Source organism: Pollicipes pollicipes, unplaced genomic scaffold (assembly GCF_011947565.3).
Source record: "Pollicipes pollicipes isolate AB1234 unplaced genomic scaffold, Ppol_2.1 Scaffold_5332;HRSCAF=6302_pilon_pilon_pilon, whole genome shotgun sequence".
NCBI classification, from domain to species: domain Eukaryota; kingdom Metazoa; phylum Arthropoda; class Thecostraca; order Pollicipedomorpha; family Pollicipedidae; genus Pollicipes; species Pollicipes pollicipes.
In genome coordinates, this window is record NW_023596662.1 from 23876 (window position 1) to 46999 (window position 23124).

Here is a 23124-nt window from a genome sequence, read left to right on the forward strand (position 1 = left end):
TTTCGTGAAAACCGCATATACTGTTTAAACTGGACTATATGTAAATGTTCTGCCCTACTTCATAGAACATTTGTGTGTGCTTGTTTGCACATGTGCAGCTGGGGTATGGGGGGGGGGGGGGGTGAGGGAACAGAAAGTGGGCATTAAAAGCCGTCTGTGAATCTTGTGTCTCGTGTCTGGTATTCTTGGGGAAGTCGCAAATATCATAGTGGTTTTAAAGCTGATAGCAAAACAAACTTCACTGGAGTGGTTTATTTTCAGTTTTTCTATCCTCAAAGTAGTCAGATAGCTGCTTTCTGCGCAAGGTCGATATTAACGAACTATATATTACACCTGAAGTCGCAATAAAGCAACTCACCATTCGATCACAGTACCTTCAACATCACTATTTTATACATCGGAGCGGTGCAAGGACGTCGTTCAATACTGATGATCAGTTAGACTCGATGGGCCGCGCGGATTAGGAGCGCGTGTCTACTTCTAATGTGGCCGCCCGCGCGCACGCCCCGCCGCTGAGCGGGACGCAGCGCGGGCGTCGAATACCGCGGGCGGCGCACTGCAGATGTCGCTTCAGTCGGCACAGCAGGTGGCGTCGCGAGCGGTATTCGGTTCGGGGCGGGCGGGCGACGCTCAATAGTCGCCGTGGTACTTGTAGACGAAGTCGTCGTCCAAGTCGATGGCGTTTTCAGAGCCGGGTGGGTTCAGCCGCATCTGTGGGCCAAACTTAGTTAGCCTCGGCGCTGGGCGGAACGCCGGCTGGATGACCGGACTCACGCATCGTGGCGGACAGCTTGCTGTGCCATCTTGTCGAAGAAGCGGAACTGTAGTGATGATGCAGAGCTTTGCCCTTGAGTTAGTTGATGGAAGCTGGTTGCAGCGGTTTTGTGTGTCGTCAACTGCACCTACTCTGATGCAGGGCATAGAAGCGCTTCTAAAATGCAGCGGAAATAAAACCGTTTGAACTGAGCAAGAAAAACCAAGCTGCGATTAGTACCAGTATGCCGGTATGCCGGTTGCTGGAACCGTCACCCTTCTCTGTTAGCGATTTCAATGAGTCTTTTGGGTTACGTGCAAAATATGGTACAGCGATTGTGCCCATTGTTCCTGCCCCTCCTCGGACGTCTACGCCGCTATCACGCAGGCACATGTCTTGTCAGCACAGGATGCGTCTGTCAGGACCAGGTGGCTCCTTTGTCATCTTCGGCTAGTCTGAGTCATGAATAGTGACGTCATTAGTCTCCCCCGATCTCCTGCTTACTCAGACACGTAATGGCTGCGCGGCAGGGTAGTCGGGTAGTAAGAGATGTTAAGCATCGCTGTTGCGCGGCGGTTCATCGGTATAAGTTGGCCCAATATATATTAACCAATTACTGATATGATTAGCTTCATCAAAGCCATAACGACGATCCGTAAACGAGCAATAGCAAAGAAGCACTACTTAATGCGAAAGGTGGTTCTATGTTGAATTATCACTTTTCTCAGCCATATATCTCGATTGCAAATATAGATCTTGTTCAAAACTGCTGTTTCCTGTTTCGGTCAACGAAGTGTGAGCATAAAACTGCAAGCTGTGGCTGTTGGCTTAATGCCACCGGTGACTTCCAAGCCATACTCGCCCGCATCGGTCCACTGAGTCGTTGGTACTGATAACCAGTTTACTGACACTCCACGTCCCTGATATCGGCCTGTTTCGGTCGTGTTCGGGTCCGTGCTGTGAGTGCGGTGGTCTTCGGAGGAGCTGAGCGTGGTCTGTCTGACGCTGTTCTGCCGACGGATAAGCTCCGCCACCGCCTGCGGGGATTGGCTGCTCTCTTTGTCACACCAGTGGCGACTGTCCGTACGTACCGGCCCTCCGCAAATCCCGTCCCGGATGCTTTCGCTGTCAGAACACGACGCAGCTGTGTCCGTCTGTCGGGTCTGTTTGTCGGCTTAGCGCCACTTCCAGGTCAGGCTAGACATGTTCTCATCACGCGCGGCAACGGGATTTGCGGCCAGCAGTCAGCTGGCCGTGCAGCTGTCACGGTTTTCAGAGCTGGGACCAGCAGATGCGTCTGCACTAAGGTAGGTTTGCGAATATTTGCGGCCAGCAGTCAGCTGGCCGTGCAGCTGTCACGGCTTTCAGAGCTGGGACCAGCAGATGCGTCTGCACTAAGGTAGGTTTGCGAATATTTGCGGCCAGCAGTCAGCTGGCCGTGCAGCTGTCACGGCTTTCAGAGCTGGGACCAGCAGATGCGCCTGCACTAAGCAGGCTTGCGAATATTTGCGGCCAGCAGTCAGCTGGCTGTACAGCTGTCACGGCTTTCAGAGCTGGGACCAGCAGCTGCGTTTGCACTGAGGCAGGCTTGCGAATATTTTGTCAAAAGTCAAACCAGCCGTTGGCTGGTCTGTTCGCCCGTAACGGTCCGTCGTCTAACCGGTCGTTGATAATCAATGGTCTAAGTCTGCAATGGTCATCAGCTCGCGAGGCTTGCATTCGTCCAGGGTCTGTCACATCTCCAATGGTCTGGACCATGTCGAACTCATGTCTGTAACTGCTCTGGTCTGCAATAGTCCATGGTCCGTTAGACCAGACGCAGTCCGTCAGACCCGCAACAGTCTGAGGTCTGCCAGTCCTCGGGTCCAAGTCCGCGGTCCCCAAGTCCTGTAAAAGTCGGCCGTCGGCCGGGCCCGGTCGCGGGTCCAGCGATGGCGTTAGTTACCAATTAGTGGCCGTCCCAGATGCCGTTCAACGCCTCCTCCTCCGACTTGAGCCGCTGCTGCAAGGTTGATCAGTGAGTTAGACACAGGGAGATCGCCGGACTACACCGGCTAGTCCAGCGAAGCGTTGCATTCGATTATTCTGACCTTGATATATGATGCACCTGTCCGCTCCGTATTATAACGGCAAGCGTATTGGGACTGGTTAAACATGACACCCGTTAGTATGCCTTCCGCTTTCCCAATGAGTTTCCTTCATGGTAGAACACAGGTCAACAGATGTGTTACATGATTCGACACAGTTCGTAATTCCCCGCCGACGCAGCTCCCAGGCGTTGTGCACCTTGCCAGTCATTGTTTCTGCCTCTGGTGTTAGCAGCCGGGCTGTCACACACGTTGCCGTCCATCAAGCACCCCGCTTATTTGCAGCGTTCGGCTGATGTGCCACGAGCCACCGATGCAGACTTCCTTCTCCACGTCACTCATTCGGCCACTCACACACATTGGTACATCGCCAAACGATTGGTTCGTTGACGAATCAGTGAATGCGTGGGCTGGGGGCGAGGAGCCCACCTGTGTTCCGCCGCGGCGTCGCCCCGAGGTACGTCCCAGTCCCTCTTGCCGCCCGCCGCACCGCTCTCCGTGTCCAGACCTCACCTCTGCCTCCGCACACGTGACGTAAGAGGTCGCCTGCCAAGGAGAGCCGCCGTCCGGCCCCGCACTCACCAGGATCCGGTGCTTCTCGGCGCAGGCGAACTCGGTCTCGTCCACGTCGCCGTAGCAGTCGGACCGGTAGTCGGCCGGCAGCGGGCGCCCCTTGAACTCGCACAGCTTCGAGAGCGGCCGCGACTTCACCAGCATGTCGTCGAACGACTTGGGCTTGTACAGCGGACAGTAGAACACGTCCGGCGTCTTGGGGTTGTAGACGATCGACTTGCGCATCATGTCACCGGCCAGGCAGCAGCCCACCTGCGGGCGCGGTCAAGGGTCGTGGCGCAGGTCGGGAGGTCACGCGCCGTGAGAGGGTTGGCGGCGACGTGGGAAATCCCGGGGCGCAGTGCGGAGCGGTGCGGCGCGCCATTTTAGGCAATGGGAATGGCGGGAGGGGCCGTGCAAGAGCCGACGTTGTCGGCTTATGAGACGGGGTGGGACTGCTCTGATGTCGTCTCCATCTTAAGCAGAGGAGCCGCTCATGCATCTTACTGTGTGACACGTGAAGGATGCAAGCCTTAGGCGATTATTCCAATCGCTAGATCGGTCTGGTGTTTTTGACAAGCGCCCCATGTCCTCTGGCAGCATGCTGGCCCGCCTCAGCGGTGCGGTTGCTCACAAGAATGGCACAGGCTTAAGCAAGTCGGCATCGCTCCACACAAAGGAACGAATTTGTCATGACTTACACACGATAGTGCTGACGTCCTCACAGCCCACGTGAAACGCGGCCCCTCCCGTAAGGCACGTGACGCACGTGTGCGATCCCAGCCGTGCCGCTGACAGGTCGTCCGGGCGGGGGTCGCGAGGTCGTGTGTTACATGCAGACAGTGGGTGCCAGACGGCCGACGCCAGCCACTCTCGGCCGGCTTCCAGACGCCAGCCACTCTCGGGCGGCTGTCAGACAGCAGCCACTCTCGGCCGGCTGTCAGACACCAGCCACTCTTGACCGGCTGTCAGATGACAGCCACTCTCGGTCGGCTCTCAGACAGCAGCCACTCTCAGCCGGCTGTCAGACGCCAGCCTGTCTCGACCGGCTGTTAGACGCCAGCCACTCTCGGCCGGCTGTCAGACGCCAGCCACTCTCGGCCAGCTGTCAGACAGCAGCCAGACACTCTCGGCCGGCTGTCAGACAGCAGCCACTCTCGACTGGCTGTCAGACGCCAGCCACTCTCGGCCGGCTGTCAGACGCCAGCCACTCTCGGCCGGCTGTCAGACGCCAGCCACTCTCGACCGGCTGTCAGACAGCAGCCACTCTCGGCCGGCTGTCAGACGCCAGCCACTCTCGGCCGGCTGTCAGACACCAGCCAGCGCCGTTCGACGCTCCCATTAGCCGTAATTGTCGGCCAAGCCAGCCCGTACATCCTGTCCTGAGTGGCGTTGCTGAGTTGGTCAGCCTTGGGACCGGCCCCCGATGGAACTGTCACTTACCCGCCTTCACGGTCATGTTTGCAACGGGCCATCTGCCCAACGCCACTGAGGTTATCCAGCTCTAATCCTCTCAAGTCCCAGCGAATTTTATTGCTTTCTAAGACAGTGATGGGGCTCACAGCGCGGCCGACTCACCAAGGCCAGCAACAACCAGGCTCCTGCCAGCTTTCCTGAAAATAAACGGGTCAGTCAGACGATTCGGTGCAGATAAGAGCAATGACCACAGCGACAAACAGCTGGCTCAGTTAGATCTCAAAAGATGCACATGTGGGGGATAGCAAATACATGCGGCCTTGGAAAGAGGACATATTTTCCAGGAATTTGAGATGTCGTACAATTATCCAGGACATATCCGACCAACTCTGTGAAATGTTGACCAGACCCAAACAACGTTATGGTATGCGCATAGATCTTAACGTCCATAACATAACTCCTTATGGTTGCGCTTCCAATTCAAACATCACCTAAAAGATTTACACCACCAAATCATCCCGGCCTTGAAATCGTCTCAGACCACTTCTTCTCCACCTCCAGGCCAGACCTGTCCATCGCGGCGCGGCACCAGCGCACGAGAGAGCACGCTCTCCACCTGCCCACCACCCCTCAATCAAGCCTCTGTCTCGCCTCGCCGCCTGCGCGCGGCCGGTGCAGGGGTCGCCGACCCGCGGCGCCGCGCGGCCGGCCGCCGCTGGCCCGTGACCCCTGGCGCCGCGGCGGCCACCTGGTCCGGCCGCGGCCGCTCACCGGCGGCGGTGGTCGGCGCCGTTTTTGCGCTAGGCCCGCTGCCAACGGGCAGCCCCATTTGGGGAGACGGGCTGGAGTCATGCCGGCCGGGCAGCACCTGATGACCGTGACGGCCGCCAGGGCCTCCTCGTGCGGGGGAGTAGGCTCTGAGTTCCGTTAGACGGTCACGGAGCTCCCTTCCAGGCCGGTGCGCGTGGACTGAGAGGCACGGGGACCATGTAAAACTTAAGAAGAGATACACGTAGTGTAGCAGACACAGTATGTGTGAGCATTCAATGTGTGTTTTGCATACGAAGCGGGGATTTTCTGCCAATGGGTCTTTTGCTATTTACACAGGCATTTTTGTTCGTGATATCATGAGCAAAGATGTCTGTAAATTTGTGTCTTAAAAGATGATCTTGTGCTGGAATAAACAAGCATGGTGTTAATTTGCATCGGTAGAAGCGTTCAAGCTATCAACTTCCACGATGTGCTTTACGTTTATGCAGACATATTTCTTCTCCTCGAACTCGTACTTTGTGGGATGTGCAGGGTGTTTCGCTTGAAATGTCACCTTTAGAGGTGTCAATAAGGAGGCTTGGAAATAGGCCAAGCACGCGCCGCCTGGCAAGCGTTGTTGAACATTGCCGGACATTTAGATTGGTGTCTTTTACGCAGTTATGGTGTCTGGAATCTGGAACTACAGGCCTGAGTCTTATCGCTCAGCGGATCAACACCCCACCTGCAAGGCACAAACAGGTGTTGGTCATTCTGCGTTGGGAAAAGGGCGATCGTGTTGGGGGGGGGGGAGAGACTGTCGGGGAGAGATTTGGCCAGACATACGAGCATGGCTATAGAAACAAAAATATTGAAGTATTCAAGTATCTGTAATATACAGAAATATGTTATAATATGTTTTCTTTTACGAATCACAACCGCTTTCAAGTTGACATTTCAAATGACACATACTGTAGTTTGTATTCGCTTCTGTCCATTAATTTACACCACTGTTGTACTAACAGGGTGCAATAAAGCATTTCTGAGCTTTCTTTATTTTATTGTGGTTTTTTCATGAGCCTTCCAGCGGCCAGTAATAGGGTCTGAGTCGATGAATTCGCGCAAAGATTTCTAGGAGACCGCGTCTTCACCGAGACGGTCGTGGAGTTAGGAAGAGCTCCAAACGTCGAATTACCCTACAACACGGAAGGAGAACTCGAGAATGGCAGTGTGGCTGAAGAGCTCCAAATGTCGGAGCACCCTACAATACGGAAGGAGAACTCGAGAATGGCAGTGTGGCTGAAGAGCTCCAAATGTCGGAGCACCCTACAATACGGAAGGAGAACTCGAGAATGGCAAGGTGGCTGCGACAGCGAAGAGCTTAAGAGAATGTCAGGGTCTCACAGTATGCAAAATTGTCTCCTTTAACCTGAGGAAGAGGAGAGAGGGATAGAGGAGGCAGTAAGACAACGCGATTGGGAGAGGTCGTTTTGCAGACTCTGCGTTGTATTTACTGAGTATGCGATGGGGAAAGCGTGGCAGGCCGTATAAAGTTCAGCATTGAGTTCATCGAGCCTCCAAAATGTGTCCACTAACCATAATTCCGCGAGGTCGTAGCCACCAGAATGAGTTACAACGTTTGCACCATGGAGACGAATATCGGCTATCGCCTTCAATCAACAGTCCAGCATCACTTCATCGTGGTAGCTCAGGTCAGGGATTACTGCACGCTGCAGCCACCCGACAACCCGCCCTGACTTGTCGGCGCGCGTTTGCAACTCCATGCGGAGATCCCCTGCAAAATTCTGCGGCATTTTTATCTTGCGTGGTCACGACTTCGAAGTGAATACTGCAGTCATCGGTATGACTGGTGGCATTCGGGCGGCGTACCACTCATATTTGAATGAAAAACTGACTGCATAATCTTGATGGAGATGATACTATCATAAATAAACGAGGGTTGATGGACAATGTCAAACGCGCATATTTGGGACGCTTGCACCTTATCCCCGCGATACCTTAAATGTCTTGCGTAGGCATTAAATATCTTGTTACCGTTTTGTGTTACTTCTCCGTTGTTTGTTAGCTGTAAACTTGGGCGTTGCATGGTACATTTCAACCTTAAAAAATTATTTCCCCATCTGTCGACATATATCTCGCTTATAAAACTTCAAAGGCCTGATTAATCCTTCAGGTTACTCAAGACTGCGCCCAAACGCACATTTCTGGTGCATGTCAAGTCTGGGTCAAGTTGGATGTCCATCCCTATGACTAACCTTATATGTCAGCTCACTGCCTGTCACATCTTAAAAGATACGTGTTTTATTTCTAGCCCATAGGGACCAAGCCAAACCCCTGTGACCTGTGAACGGTAAGTGAAACAATTGCTATTAAGCTGAACTTAACAGGATGATGTGCACAGAAACATTTAAGACACAACGATTTCTCCATTGCATCAAAAAGTGCATTACAAAATGATACGAATAGCTATGACCAATGTTGTACTGAGAATTACCGTTTTGATTCGGATCTCCGCTTACTTACACGGCAGACATTATTTGATATATTTGACCCGCACCCATTTTGGCAGTGTCAAAGTGTTAAAATCATGAAAAGTTATGGTTGCATTTAAATAAAAGCCAGTGTGAAAAAGAAAAAAAAACCTTAGGGTACGGAATGCAATATATTTGCATACATTCGATACACTGCGATTGTGCGACATATTGATGTGCGTTCTTGTCTTTTCCCAAGGTGGATAAATTTTACTAATACTGGCTCTTGCATGAAACGTACAAATTCGTGCATCGCTCATCCTAATCGTCAGCCATTCCGTTTGGGAATGTAGAGCAACTAAAACAGTTCCATTGCAAGCGTTCACCAATGCAGTAGAGCAATACGCAGATTGAAAATACACAGACAGTGCAAGCAAACGACAAATGAAAGAAATATGTAACCACGTGGGGTCCAATCAATTAGGTGATAACCAATCACCAATGAGATGGTGTAAAATGTTAAAATATGGTGCATGCGGCACACGAGGAAAGAATGGCGAGTGTCGCTTGTAAAATGTGCAGATGTGCTAGATATGTCTTCTTTATAGAGGGTGTGGAACAAGGCACATTGTCACGTTGACACACTACGGTGGTGGTTTGGAGCACAAAACCCGTTCAGTACGGCATAAAACCTGTTCAGTCTCGGCAGGCTCTAGTTGGCACAAAACGTTTGTGTTCGTCGTGGCACGCATTATTTTCGTCATTGAATGCATTCCTTTAAGAATTAGACCCGGCCAAGTTCCAGACCGAATTGAGATGTGAATGCGGAAAACTTTTGGGAACGGTTGGTCTAGCGAACAAGTTTGGTAAAAATGTTAATGTCAGCTCCTCATTGCCACCTGCTCCGCCCTCCCCGCCCACAGCTTCGTCGTGAACACTCAGAGCTTGCCTCACCTCCGCAGTGCAAGCTGCACACATGAGCCACGAGCCGGCTTAAGTAGCGGCCTCGTGGAATCCCACCGCTGCGCCTCACCAACCCCAAAGAAGGAGCCTCGTGGGGTGTAGGTCTCGGAAGCGAAGGTCTCTAAGATGGATGCGGTCTTTCTACACCATTCACCCTTCTCCTTATTGCAACAGCTCTGAAATGGATATTGCTGGTCGAAAGAGCTCTGATCCAAACCAAAGGAGAAAAACTCTGGCGAGACCTTAGCCAGGAGACCTCAACTGGCCGAGATGTCTAACCCGGAGACTGCAGCGCGCGGTGGGATTGGACCCGAGTACGGCAAGACCGCCGCCGCGGGCGGTCCAGCCCCGGCTCAGCCGATACCCGGCGTCGACGAGACCGGAAGGGCGGGGCGTGATCTGGGCCGCCGCCTCGGCGCCGTGACGAGCAGACGGTGGTCGCTACCGTGACGTCACGCCCTGCCGTCGCCAGCATCGGCCTCGGGCGCTTGTCCCGCCGCCCGAGCTGGTCCACCTGACCAGCAGGCTTCCCTCGGGGCCAGCGGCGTTCGCGGAAAGGTGGAACTGGTCTTTCTGACACTGGATGACCTGTGTCGGTCCGGTTTCATGACCCCGCTAGACGATGTCCTTGCGTTAGTTTGCCGAAGGTGCTCATTTGTCTTTTCTTACTTTTCAGCTTATTGTCAACAGCAAAATGCCTATTGCAAGCATATTCCACCGGCGGGTGAAACTTGGTATTAAAGCAACACAAGGTATAAAGGACGTAGCCTACTCAAATGTTCTTCCAGCCATGTATGCACATATCAATGTAGTGCTGAACGACTGCTCGCTGCAATTTTCAGAATCCGTGTAACCATTCCACACAAGGGCTCTGACGTGGCAGTCGTGCGGTGGTGTAACCGTCGTGAAGCCGTCCGAAAATGCCGGTGTGTGTTTGCAGGAATGTCTTATGTTCAACGTTATCACAGCCTTTTCGCTGGTTACATATGTTGCAGGCTTATGCAGAATGCCGTAGGGGCTTCTGCACCGAGAAGCATGGCCGGCATCGCCATCTTTTTGTGGACAAATTTGGACGACTGCGAGTCGGGCGAGCCATTTTTTGCTTAGAACGGGTTATTTGGCAGTGCATCCTGTACGGCGGGCTGCAGCTCTGAGAGCGACTTCTGAACACCTGACGTTGTTCGTGATCTGGCGCATTACCTCGTGGCCTGCTGGTACCGGAAGCGGCAGAGTTTCGAACAGCCGTCGCGTGAGATAACTCCGCGTTGATCTGCTGCCTCCTGTCACCGTTACGCATGAGCGCAACACAAAGCTCTCGAATATCTCCGAGCTGCTGGTCTTCAACGTAACGAGCTCTCTTCAGAATTATTGCCTGTCTGGCTTCCATGCCTGCATCCCAGCCGTGAGACGCACCGCCAGAACGAAAGCAGAATGCGTGGGCTGACCAGGGTCATCCCCGAGGACCTGTTCTTCGGCCAAACCCCCTCCCCGTCCGCTAACAGGCACGAAAGATCACACGCACACGCACAGAGCCGTTGTCCCCTCCAGTCGTAGGAGCGCGCTCGCTCCCCCCGACCAGCACTCACCCATGTTTCGTGGCGGCGGTGCTGACGGTCCGTGCGAGCTGTTCGCGCGCTCGTCACCAACACAGCCGGTCCGCCGCGCTCCGATTCGGCCAAGGCCCCACCGCCCGCCGCTCGGCCGCTTTCACCTTCGCCGCCCGCCGCGGCGTAAGGCTCAGCGCGCCGCGCCCAGCCGCCTGGAAAGCGCCTCTGTTGACTTGCCCCGCGGAGGCGACGTGGGGCGTGACGCAAAGACGGTGCGAGCAGAACCGCATCGGACAGCGCGCGACGGCGCGGGCAGAACAGCAGCGCGTTTGCGTGCAGTTCCCTGCAAGGAGCTTCTCCTCACCATCCTGTTCGTGTGGGGTGTGCGGAGCCATTCCAGCTCGTTAGCGCACTTTGCTCTAATTTGTTTCCGGCAAAAGAATAACGCGTAACAGAATAGCTGTACCTCACATCAGTTCTTTCCCCGAGGTCGTCAGTTATGCGCGGCACGCCCGACCCTTCTGGAATGCGCGTCCGCCTGTTCGGGTCGCGCGCCACCGTCCGCCCGGGAAGCACGCCTGACTGCGCCCCTGCCTGACTCACCAGCCGCGGGTCGTCTGTCCCTCCTACGTGCCGCGGTGGCGTCACGGCTAGTTGCGCACCGGTCCGCCGCGCGGCGCCACCGGCGGGCGCGGCGACTCAGTCAGCGGCCGTTGCTGCGTACAGCGCGGCGGCGGAAATTGGCGCTTTCAGTGGAGCGCCGCGCCCCGGTCGCCGCCGCACCCGCAGCTCGACAGGATGACGCCCTGGCTCGCGCTGCTCTTCCTGGCCGCCCTGCTCCCGGACGGGGCAGACTGCGGTGAGTCGCGGCACGGTGGCATGCTCTCGAATCGCCGGCGAAGGCGGATGCGTGGATGCTGTGCCCTCCGAGGCATGCGTTTCCTGTTGTTGACGCGATTTGTCTCGGGGTGGATGATGAGTCACGATGCCGACCGGCCAGGGGGCTCATGGCCCAGCTCGGCGTTGTAACACTGTTCTGGTTGAAGCAGTGATGCGTGCTATGTGCACATCCTGTTTATAAAATGGCGGGAAACCAGAAGTCAACCCAACATTCCTACTGCTAAACTATACCGTTCAAGGTTACGAGGATAAAGGTATGTGTTGTTCCTGCCCGAACGCAAAGACCCGGTGCAGCTTCACTGATGGCGTGAGGTTGAATGGCGTTACAATAATGCTACAGGAACAACACGTGTATATATCCCGTAACCTTGAACAATGTACGTTAGCTCCAGCAACGATGTCCACCGGCTCCGTTTGCTTGATCGAGATTTGAAGTGACCGTGGCGCCCGCCCGCCGGACTGTGACAGGCAGCCGTGCCTTTCATTATGTAAGGTGTCCTGAAGCCGGCACAGTCAGTCAACAGGCGTGCGTTGACCGTCACGCGGTGACAGGCTTGGCGAGCTGGGGGGGGGGGAGGGTTCCCCCCGTAATGACGTCAGGTGGCAGAGTTTTGCGAGGCGTCACGTATGTGCATGCCATGCTTGCGGACGATCTACTTATTTTTTCGTTCCCCTAGGATGTGGTCTTTTGTGTGCAACCAGCAATTAGTGATGCATGTAATGGATGTAAGTCTTTCCTTCTAGTGAATTCATGGGATTCACAACGTATATATGTAGAAACAGCTGTCAACAACATTAAGTTGCCAAACAAAGAGCAAAAGAGGAGTGTTACTGCCCCATGGAGACTGCGCTCCCGCTGTGATACAGCAGTACTGTACAGCATAGCGATACAACAGCAGCACATCGCTTCACTGGAGAGCAGACTCGCTACAACCGGCTTCCTGCGTCCGCGAAGTGCGCAGCGCGAGTTGCGCTCCAGTAACGTACTGCTTGCACGCGTCAACACGGCGTGAGCTTTGTATCTGTGCTACAATATTTTGCAATCCGATCTTGCCTCGTGTAACGTACCGCTGAGATACCAGTCTTCTCTTCTGTGCTGCCAGGGTCAGATACCGCACAGACTTCGACCTCTCTCGTCTACGGCATGATGAGAGTGTAGTGCTCGTTCGTCTGGGCGACGCTCCTCCTCGACGTCGGATAACGACTCGTGCTGTCACCCTCAGCCCGGTCCAGTAAGCCGTGCCGCCACCCTCAGTCCGGTCCAATAAGCTGTGCCGTCACCCTCAGTCCGGTCTAGCGTGCCATGTCGTCACCCTCAGTTCGGTCTAGTGTGCCGTGCCGTCACCCTCAGTCCGGTCTGGCGTGCCATGTCGTCACCCTCAGTCCGGTCTAGCGTGCCATGTCGTCACCCTCAGTCCGGTCCAGTAAGCCGTGCCGTCACCCTCAGTCCGGTCTAGCTTGCCATGTCGTCACCCTCAGTCCGGTCCAGTAAGCCGTGCCGTCACCCTCAGTCCGGTCTAGCGTGCCATGTCGTCACCCTCAGTTCGGTCTAGTGTGCCGTGCCGCCATCCTCAGTTCGGTCTAGCGTTCCATGTCGTCACCCTCAGTTCGGTCTAGTGTGCCGTGCCGTCACCCTCAGCCCCGTCTAGCGTGTCGTGCGTCACCTTCAGCCCGGTCTAGGGTGCCGCGCCTTCACCCTTAGCATTGTCCAGCGTGCGCACCACGTGACCAACGAGTCCCCTAGTGTGCCCACCACGTGACCAGCGAGTCTCCTCGCGTGCCTACCACGTGACCAGCGAGTCCCCTAGCGTGCCCACCGCGTGACCAGCGAGTCTCCTCGCGTGCCTACCACGTGACCAGCGAGTCCCTCGCATGTCCTCCTCAGCCAACTGCAGCGTGCCCACGATCATGCGCGACCAGTGGTACAGCTACGAGGACGGCCAGAACACCATCACCGAGCTGGACGCGACGCGCATGAGCGGCCGCGGCGAGTGCGTCGCGATGGTACAGGACAGCTACCGCTACACCATGCTCTTCAAGGACAACAGCTGCTACCACTGCGTGCAGCTGCTGGTGCGCACCATCAACGTTATGGAGAAGCGCGAGAGTGAGTTCGGCGTGGGTCTGGAGGGAGGGGTATCACAGCGTGGAGCACGTGCCCCTGCAGGTTTGCGTTTTCATCCGTACAACTACCGCACGCTATCAGCGCAGTTCTTTTACCTATTTTGAGCATCATGGCAGATACCATGTGCTGGCCAACGGAGACACGGTCTCCACACGAACGACACAGTTGGGTCGGAACGCATGCCCTGGGTTAGACAGCACGCTGCGATGCACGCGCTTGCCAGCGTGTGCGTGTAGCGGGCTTTGACGGCGCACAACAAACTGAGGTAACGTGGCATTTTACAGAATGTCTTATCACACCTCCGAATCATTGCTCTCAAAATGCAAATCGTGGCTCTGTTCCAATCCATGGTCGCTTTTATGCAATGCTGAGTGAATTCCTAACCTGAAACGTGGCCTTGCAGCTGGCTGTGTGAACTTCGCATCTTCGTTCTCGCCTACGCTGGAGCAAGTGTGCAAGAACTTGGACACTGAACAAGATCTCATCACACTCTTCAATCAGAACTTCCGACCCAAGATCTGTCGGTCCAGTTTGGAAGGCGTCTGGCAGTTTGCTTACCAAAATCGATTCCGGTTCGTACAAGCTTATTATAGAACTCGATGATGTTATGTAACGTGATAAGTAACTCAACAGGCTAGAGGACGCAGGGTTTCGCGCAATGAAGAAAGCCGCTTACTAGCCACATATGCTGCCCCCATGCTTACATACGCTTGCTAGCCGCATGCCAGCGAACTGGGGACGAGTCACATATGCTTAGCGTAACTAAAGTGGGGTCAAACGTTGTGTCGCATGACAGTTGTCAGTAATGTCTTTGATCGTGATAATAGTAGGTGATTAGCACAAGACGTAGACGTTTTATGGCTTCAGTCCCGGCACTCCCTTCAGGCTGAGAGGTAGACGACACCATATAGACCCAGCAGCTGAGCGCGTTGTGAAGCCCCAATGACAACAAACCACTCCGCTGTTGATGGGGCCCCGCCTTCATCCTCTGCTGCAGGTTCACCGGCGAGTGCAACAACCCAGACAGTCGCTTGCGCTCTTGCCAGGAGCTGGGCAACCAGTTCCTGATCGCCAACCAGAAGTTCACCATGAACTACGCTCGGTGCGAGTCGAAGGACGACAACACTGAGCGGGATCCGCTCTACCGCAACGAGGACATCAACCAGGGCAAGGTGGAGTTCGCCTGTCTGGGCGACTGGAAAGTCGGCAAGAACCACTTCTTTGCCGTGGCCAACACCAAGGAGTCGCGGAAAGAGGCCAAGTACCGTTGCTTCCTAAAAAACCGTGACGACGACCTGCTGCTGGGCAAGAGCATCACTCCAGAGTGTAACGTGCTGAAGACGCCCCAGGACAGCCCGGAGAGGCTCAGCCTGACACCAGGTACGGCACGATACAGCTACCGGACGCTGGGAACCGGAGAGGTTCAGCCTGACACCAGATATGGCACGAGACGGTTACCGGGCACCGGGAACCGGAGAGGCTCAGCCTGACATCATGTATGGCGCGGGGCAGTTACCGGACACTGGGGACCGGAGAGGCTCAGCCTGACACCGCGAGACAGCTGCTGGACACGGGAGACGGGGGAGGCTCAGCCTGACATCATGTATGGCGCGGGGCAGCTACCGGACACTGGGGACCGGAGAGGCTCAGCCTGACACCGCGAGACAGCTGCTGGACACGGGAGACGGGGGAGGCTCAGCCCGACACCAGGGATGGCGCGGGGCAGCTACAGGACACTGGGGACCGGGGAGCCTCAGCCTGACACCAGGTAAGGCACGACACAGTTACCGGACACCGGGGATTGGAGAGACTCAGTCTGACACCAGGTACGACACGAGACCGATACCGGACACCGGGGATTGGAAAGACTCGGGCTCAGACCAGTAACGGTGAGAAGTGCACCCGTCAGCGTACGGACTTTCGGTAAGTTCTGCACCGAGTAGAGTCGTATACGGGGCCGTGCTCACTCGTGATGGAGAGCGGTAACGGCCAGAAAGCTGCGTACAGGCACGACGTTGCTCAGGTCCGGAGGCAGATCTGCCGCGGGCTCGGCATGAAGCGGCCACGACGCCCGGTCTGGGGCTCTCTTCGAGTAAGGACCGCACGCAGTGTGTGGGGAAGTGCAGCCAGCCCACAGTCAGGGGGCGGGATCTTGGGTGGACCCGGAGAATGGCGGTCCGTCAGGACGACACGAATGCTCACAGCGAACTGGTGGGCGTGCTGCGGCCAGACAGTGCACAGCTGGGTACTAGGGGGCTCCGGATGCGCGCTGTCGCATGAGGCCGGGTGCAGTGTCTGGTGTGGACTGCCCGACGGCGCGGTGGCGGCAGAGGCACTCAAGTTTCATCTAGAGAATCGTGCGGACCGATACCAGGGTCGAATTCCCACGACTGGCACTCGACAGTGGGGGACGAACAGTAGTCCTTATTCCGCGGTCATCGACAGCGTCCTATTTTCTTTGCTTGGTGTGGCAATTTTAGTTCTACCCGAATTATCTGATATCCTTTTGCGCATTTATGGCGTGCAATCTCACATCAACGCGCGATATCTATCCACGCGGTAATGGTTTGGCGAGCAGTGGGGAAGCTGTGAACTTTACCTGCCTAATTTTTATCTGGATTGAGAGGAAACCGCGCTAAGACCTGATCACAATGACACTTAATGCAGGGAGCATGCTACCATGCGTTTAAATGCATAGAATGACTAATGCCTCTACGGTTTTGCTAAAAGTAATGCTGATATTCCTAAAAAACGTTATTACGCAATTTTGCTTTATTGTTCACCTTCGTAGTTCCGTAGCATTGATGGTACAGTCTATCACGACCCAAATTCACGTGAAGCAACTCTGTAAAAATTTTAGATTGGCGACGGTCACCATCCATCGGCCAGAACTGCATCGTCCGTCTATTAAGTGTCTCTCGCTATTTCGTCCTCCTGCAGAGAAGTCAGAGACGGTGACACCGCTCTGCAGCATGCCGACCAACTTCACCGGCGACTGGGTCAACACGGCCAACACCGACGCCGACGTGGTCATCAACTCAACGCACGTGGTGGAGACGTACTACCCTGACGAGGGCCGCTATCGCCGCACCATCTACACCTGCCTGGAGAAGCAGGGCAACCGCTACATGATGGCGCGCCAGAACATCGACGGATGGTGAGGCGCGGGGCCGGCGCGCGCTTCTCGTCGGCCGCTCTCCTGCGGGCGGGACACCGGGCCGCTGGTGTACGCGCGAGACGACGCGCGGGGATGTCAGCGAATGGGAGGTGCCCTCGGCTTGTGCGCGAAGGCGGGCAGTCCACGGTGACCGTGTCACAGGTCCTAGAGTCGCCTCAGTTCTGCCCGCCTGTTTGGGCTAACCCGAATCTGTTGGGTGCAGACATGAGTGAAATGACGGACACGTGTGATTTGCGTTGGTTTTGTACCTTAAGTTGCAGTCAAAGTGGTGAACATTCCTACACCACCCAAAGCTTACTTTTTGTTTGTAACGAGCAATTTGGTTCAAAATTACGTAAGTTGTTCAGTGCATAAGCAAGAAACATTATTCACATAGATAAGACAGTAGTAATAGCCTTATTCCTCGGAGAAAAATCAGGAGAATGGATATATAGATGGGTTGATGCTTCGGCAACATGCCTTTATTGAAACAATTGCAGAAAGTTTCCTTTATCGGCAGCATGTCTTTTGTCGAAACAATAACACTTCTACCAGCTGTTTCGATAAAGGCATGTTGCCGAAATATCAACCAATCTATTTCTCCATTCTCCTGGTTTCTCTCTGAGGAATAAGGCTATTCCTACTGTTTGTCTCCATGACGAACAATATGAAATTGCTGTGTAGTGGATGTCATGAATGCCACCAGTATTTATTTTAAAACCGCGCGTTGCCTGCTTGCCCCAACAGTCAGACAGACTACGTGTGCTTCGACTTCCTGCCGATGCACCACAACGTGATCCGGTACCGTCGCGGCCGGGAGCTGATCAGGAACGAGTTCCACACCGTCTGCGCCTGGAAGCAGTTCGAGGGCAGCGACGGCATCAAGCAGGTCGGCAAGGACGGCTCCTGGCTCTACAACATCATGGTCGGTGAGTGGTCTCCGGATCGGCAGTGTGTCAGACGCGGTAGATGGTGGGCAAGATGTGTTGCAACTCTCTTCAGATACAGATGTAGTTGTGGAGAGCTGTGTAGCAAACGCGGACGTAATGTGGCAACGTTTATCGGCTCGCGCATAACAGCTGCAACTTGAATGTGTATTACACTAATATGACTACATGGCTACATCCTGGAATATTCTAGACGCAATTATGAAATCAAAGCGATCTAATTCAAAGCTGACTCAGATTTTCCTTAACGCATAACTTGCCACAACATTGTTTGAAGCTATCTTGGACTTGGGTACCAGAGAAAGCATGTTTGATTTTGACAAGCATCGTCAAATTCTGTATTTATCTTGCTGCGCACGTGCGTCGGTCAGTGCCGTGCAGGCAGCGTTACCTGGACACGTCTGGGCGTCTCCGTGTAGGCTTGCATTACTTATCAGTCAGCTGTTGTCCTATGGTAGCACGCGGAACGACACTGACCTGTGTTTACTTGCTGCTCTCACTGGTGACCTGCGTTGGTTCACCGCTCCAGGTCGTGACTTGTGCTGGCTTGGCGCTCCTGGCGGCAACCCACGGTAGCCCGTGATCCAGTTTTTGTCTGATAATGTTGCCTAGGATCTCAACTGTCAGGTATCATTTCGTGTGAAAATGGCCCAAGTTAGCAATGTCGTTGTGGCAAAGCCGGCGGAATACAGTAGGTGACAAAGTTCATAAAATAGGCGGCTCGAAAGAAAAACATTCTGCAGAAACACAGGCATGTCTAGTACCACTGAGTGCCAGTTCCCGAATGGTGTTAGCCTTGTCCGCTATGCGTTCCGATCACTGCCACCTAGCGGTGGCGAGCAGCCGCCGCCGCGCTGGCGGCGCGGGCTGAGCTCTGTGTCCCCTCCTGGACCTCCTCCTGTCGACGCGCCGCCAGCCCGGCAGCGCGGGACTTCCGCGGGCCCGGCCGGCCGATCAGCCTCGTGCCGCTCCCTCCTGCACCTGCAGTCTTTCCAGCCGGACCTCAGGTCCCAGACGGGACCTGGACCGGTCCACCGACAGGTCTCGTGCCGCTCCCTCCTGCAGCCGCAGTCTGTCCAGCCGGACCTCAGGTCCCAGACGAAGCCACGGACCGTGAGCTGCTGCTCGTTCCGTTTGAGGCGGCGATCTGAGCCGGCCGTTCTCCGCCTCCCCGTAGCCAAGAAGCCGGTGCCGATCGGCTGCCCGGTCGCCGGCATGTTCAAGTTCGAGCAGCAGGGCGAGATCAAGTTCCGCACACGCATCCTGCACGGCATCACCGACTCGCCGCGGCCCGACCTCAACTGCCAGTACGTCATCTCCGAGTTCGCCGCCTGCAACCAGGGCCAGAAGGCGCAGACCGAGATCAGCATTGACAACGAGAAATGCTACTCGGTCGACTACCTTGGCCGGCCGCACGACATCTACAGTAGGTGGCGCGGCCGTCGCCGACGGGTGCCGCGGGGGGAGGGAGAGGGTTGGGGGCGGGGGGGGGGGGGGCAGGGGACTGGCTGTTCTGTGACGCACCCCGCTCCCACCAGGCTTAGCTCAGTGGTCTTCTGTTGTTCCGTGTTCCCCGGTTACTCGCCAAGGTGGATGCACTGAATGGTGAATGGCTGGTGAATGATGGTGAATGACTGGTGAATGACGGGAGTTGTTTTTTTTTTGCCACCGAACGGCCGTCGGACGCGAGTCTGCTCGGTCCGATGATGATGCCGCTCATGTGTGGGCATTAGCAGGGGCGGACCCGGCAGACTCCTCACGCGTCGTATCGACGTGAACAGCGCCATATCAAACTGAGCAGGAGACATTTAAGGACAACTGAGCAAAGCTGAAGCGGCATAAGCTGGTCAATGCTTGATTCTTTGCCCTTGAAGATCAGAAGAATTCGCTTATTGTTAATAGATTTAGTCAGAGAGCAAGAGAGAGAGAGAGAGAGAGAGAGAGAGAGAGAGAGAGAGAGAGAGAGAGAGAGAGAGAGAGAGAGAGAGAGAGAGAGAGAGAGAGAGAGAGAGAGAGAGAGAGAGAGAGAGAGAGAGAGAGAGAGAGAGAGAGAGAAAGAGAGAGGGAGAGAAAGAGAGAGGAGGAGGATATGCATATATATATATATATATATATATATATATATATATATAATGTAAATATTCTACCACATATTCAAAACTTGGATGGACAAAAGTATCGATGACCTGATTTGATATATCCACAGCGCGGATAGCTAACGCCAAGTGCGACAATTCATTCCCGTTGTATTCAGCCAACCGGAAGTACTCACTGATACTGCAATATCAGCAAGTTTATCTTCAAGTGAGAACAATTTCAGCTGATTCTAATGTTTGCAGGTGACCCCGACTACAAGATGCAGTGTGTAGGCTACTGGCGGGAGAACCTGAGGTCATATCTCATCACCTTTGACGAGCTCGACCCCATCAGCAAGTACCGGTGCTGGGTGAGTATCATGCACGCCCCAGGCTGCTTGTTGTCCGGTGCCAAATGTCCTTAAATTTTCAGTATTATGTGGCCTTGCAAAGCTGGCTTTTGAGATGTTTGGAGGACCTCATGCCTTCCGAGCAAATTCGCAACCTCCCTGTTTTTCCTTTTCCACCCCATACAGGGATGGGAAGATGTGTGCGAAACAGAGCAGTCGATTTTCATGGCGACTGTTGTTAATTGACAATACCGTGTTTTGTACGGAGCTGACTAGGTACCGTGAAATTTACTTACCTGAAAGTCCTCAGGTATTCTCCGATCCATGTCCTCCTCAAACCCCACCCCACCCCCACCCCTTGCCCTGCGCATGGTCATGGGGCGGTGACAGTCGAGCTGCCCTGGGCAGTGAGGACACAGATTTCCCTGACACTGGCAGTTAGGCTGATGTCACACGAGTGCAGCGTCCATCCCCGGCAGCGAAACGGAACACTTTCCTCCACCAGGTGTACGTCAGAACGGACATCAACCGGATCAAGATGTCGCAGGCGGTCGGCAGCTTCTGCAACATTAACCAGCGTGCCGACTCAACTAACTACACGGAAGGCGCAGCCGTGTTTCTAGACCTGCGCGAGAACGAGCGCGAGCGTGAGTGTCAGGAGAACCTACCAATCAAAATGCACCGCAAAGATGACTGATGTGCTGGAACGGTGCTTAGATGAGGGGTACTTACGCAGACAATGTGGACGTGGCTGCGGTGTATGAACAGGGGCGGATCCAGGAATTCTAATCAGGAGGCACAGTTTTCCAAAGGGGCACGTCCTTGCAGGTATTTGACGTAAGGGCCATGGTGATCATATAGTACACGGCGTTGTCTTTTTAGAAACTGATGCGCTAAATTTCGGGTCACAAGTCTCGCCTTATCGCGAACCAAGAGTAGAACAGCATTGCGCCATTAGCAAAGGAGTGAGGAACTATTTGCAATCGAGAGCTCTGCACATGCTGACAATGGGTGCCCTTTTGTGAAAACGTGCCAATGCCCGATATTAAGAGTTCGGGGGTTATTATGCCGATCATAGCAAACCTTCAGCGTTTCAGTGGTTACTTGTAATACAAAGCATTCAAACAACCATTGACTGTTAAAACATAACACCGACACTAAGGTGAAATGGTGTTAACACGTCCGAAAAATTGGCACTCTACACTGGCAGGAAAGTGCTCTCAGGCATCTATGCTGCTACGTACTAAGACCGATCTTTTTTAAATGACTGGGGTTTGAAAAACTGCATAAGCTCAGTTGGCGGAAGGTCTGGGTCTGGAAGCAGCTGCAATGCAACTGGTATGACTGGTGTTCACATGACGGCTGTTGGCGTCGATGGGCCTGCTGGTATCTGCTGGGCGTCCAGCCGACTCGTCACGTAGTTCGGCATTCCAAGCGTCTGACCACGTGCCGGAGTTTGCACAGATCCCCTCCGAGCGTACTGTGTCAGCTCGCCCCCACTCTCGCTGAGACTTTGGCCGGCCATTCCAGGGGACCGCTGCCCGCTCTACTTTGACGACGGCGAGAACCCGTGGGCGCGGCAGGACAGATACTTCAAGGTATTCGACTTCAAGGGCGCCGGCGCCACCCTGGGCGTGCTGAGCCTGCCGCTGCTGTTGCTGCTGACCACGGCCACGGCCGCGTTCGTCTGATAGTGCTGCGCTGTCGACGGCGTACCGCTAGGCCAGTGGAGACTGCCTCACTGGCGACGTCCCCCCGCGGGGAATGAACTCAGCGTATGGTGGCGAAGAGAGCGTGCATGTCTCTTCCGGCCCGGACAGAGATCTGAGAGACAGATATCAGAGGGACAGAGATCAGAGCTACAGATCGCGCCGCGTCATGTGAGTGCCTCGTTTCTTGCGGTAGTGTGACGGGCCTACGCGGGCATGACGCATGTCCGCGCATTTCTGCACGAGACTGTGAGAAGGCGCCGCTCCCGACGTGCTGAAACTGTAAGGTGCCTGGAAATGGAAGGCACTGGGTTCAAGGACGCCGCAGAGTGTGAGGTATGGCCGGTGCACAGTCTTACTTCGTGATTAGAGTCCCACGCAGTCAACATTTTCTTGTGTATGTGTCAATATCCACCTTCACAGATGTGTTCAATGTTTTTGGGCTGCAGATACCCAAAATGGGATTATAAGCTGAGCATACGGGCTTGGGTCATACCGGGCTATTCTTGAGGCCTTTTTTAAACAAGTGGACCGAAATTGCTCAAACAGCTCGGCAACCCAGCTACTGATTTCATGTGCATAGATCATGTACTTAAGCGAAGCGTTCTATATGTGCATGTGCTGCTGTTGTATTTTGTGTCTGGCTTGTTTCTTACAAAAGCTGGATGTTATGAAATACATATGCACGAGATACTGCGATAATAAAGCTATTACCACAGATTTCAGGTCTGGTGATTGGGCTTCTAAAATCCATGTGATTCCAAGGTCATATTCTTTAAATTTCTGCGATTGCATTTGGTCGACACTGACCAAACGTGCAAGCTATTCAAATGCAGCGTTCCTTCGAACCCGGAAAAACAGGTTAGCTGGCATTCCGTCTGTCACATGCTGTTGAAAGGCCGGGGTTTAAATGTTATTGAGAGTATTCGCCTTTTCACATTAAATTCATTTTGTGATTTAGTTCGAAACCAGCAACGCAAAAGGTTTATCAACAATATACGTGCAACTGATCGGTAAAGGTTTACGCATGCCCTAACGCCAAACCGTTTTGTCCTTGGACCTACCACCGCGTATGGTGCAATAGCCGAGGTGCAACAAGGAGAGGCAAAAATGAAAATGCAAACAAATTTACGATTACCGCAAGGGCGGGAGCGAAAGCCTGGCAAAACTGGTCGCTCGGAGCTGCAGGTTCCAGACTCTGAACTGAAACTGCGAAGACCAAGTCACGATCTGAGCTCTAGTGTTGCTGAAGGCCGAGTGGAACTTCCCAAAGCCTCACCAAGAAGTGCCAGTCTGGACAAAA

At 54.4% G+C, this 23124-nt stretch overlaps 2 protein-coding genes across 3 annotated transcripts; one reads left to right on the forward strand and one right to left on the reverse strand.

Moving 5' to 3' along the window:
• Window positions 1–237: 237 nt before the first annotated feature.
• Window positions 238–10680, reverse strand: LOC119102028 (uncharacterized). Of its 2 annotated transcripts, XM_037225404.1 has the most exons (5): window positions 10598–10680; window positions 4972–5006; window positions 3424–3666; window positions 2700–2756; window positions 238–711 (listed from the first exon to the last, which is right to left on the reverse strand). In XM_037225404.1, exons 1-4 carry the CDS (start codon window positions 10599–10601, stop codon window positions 2703–2705), a joined length of 336 nt encoding a protein of 111 aa, XP_037081299.1. In that variant the 5' UTR covers window positions 10602–10680; the 3' UTR covers window positions 238–711; window positions 2700–2702. The 2 variants fall into 2 exon arrangements, with proteins under 2 accessions (XP_037081299.1, XP_037081298.1); XM_037225403.1 differs by lacking the exon at window positions 2700–2756.
• A 593-nt stretch (window positions 10681–11273) lies between these two features.
• LOC119102027 (protein undicht) lies at window positions 11274–22546 on the forward strand. The gene is made up of 10 exons (XM_037225402.1): window positions 11274–11417; window positions 13344–13565; window positions 13987–14155; window positions 14581–14963; window positions 16524–16740; window positions 17488–17669; window positions 18865–19113; window positions 20027–20133; window positions 20618–20759; window positions 21643–22546. Exons 1-10 carry the CDS (start codon window positions 11357–11359, stop codon window positions 21801–21803), a joined length of 1893 nt encoding a protein of 630 aa, XP_037081297.1. The 5' UTR covers window positions 11274–11356; the 3' UTR covers window positions 21804–22546.
• The last annotated feature ends 578 nt before the right edge of the window (window positions 22547–23124 follow it).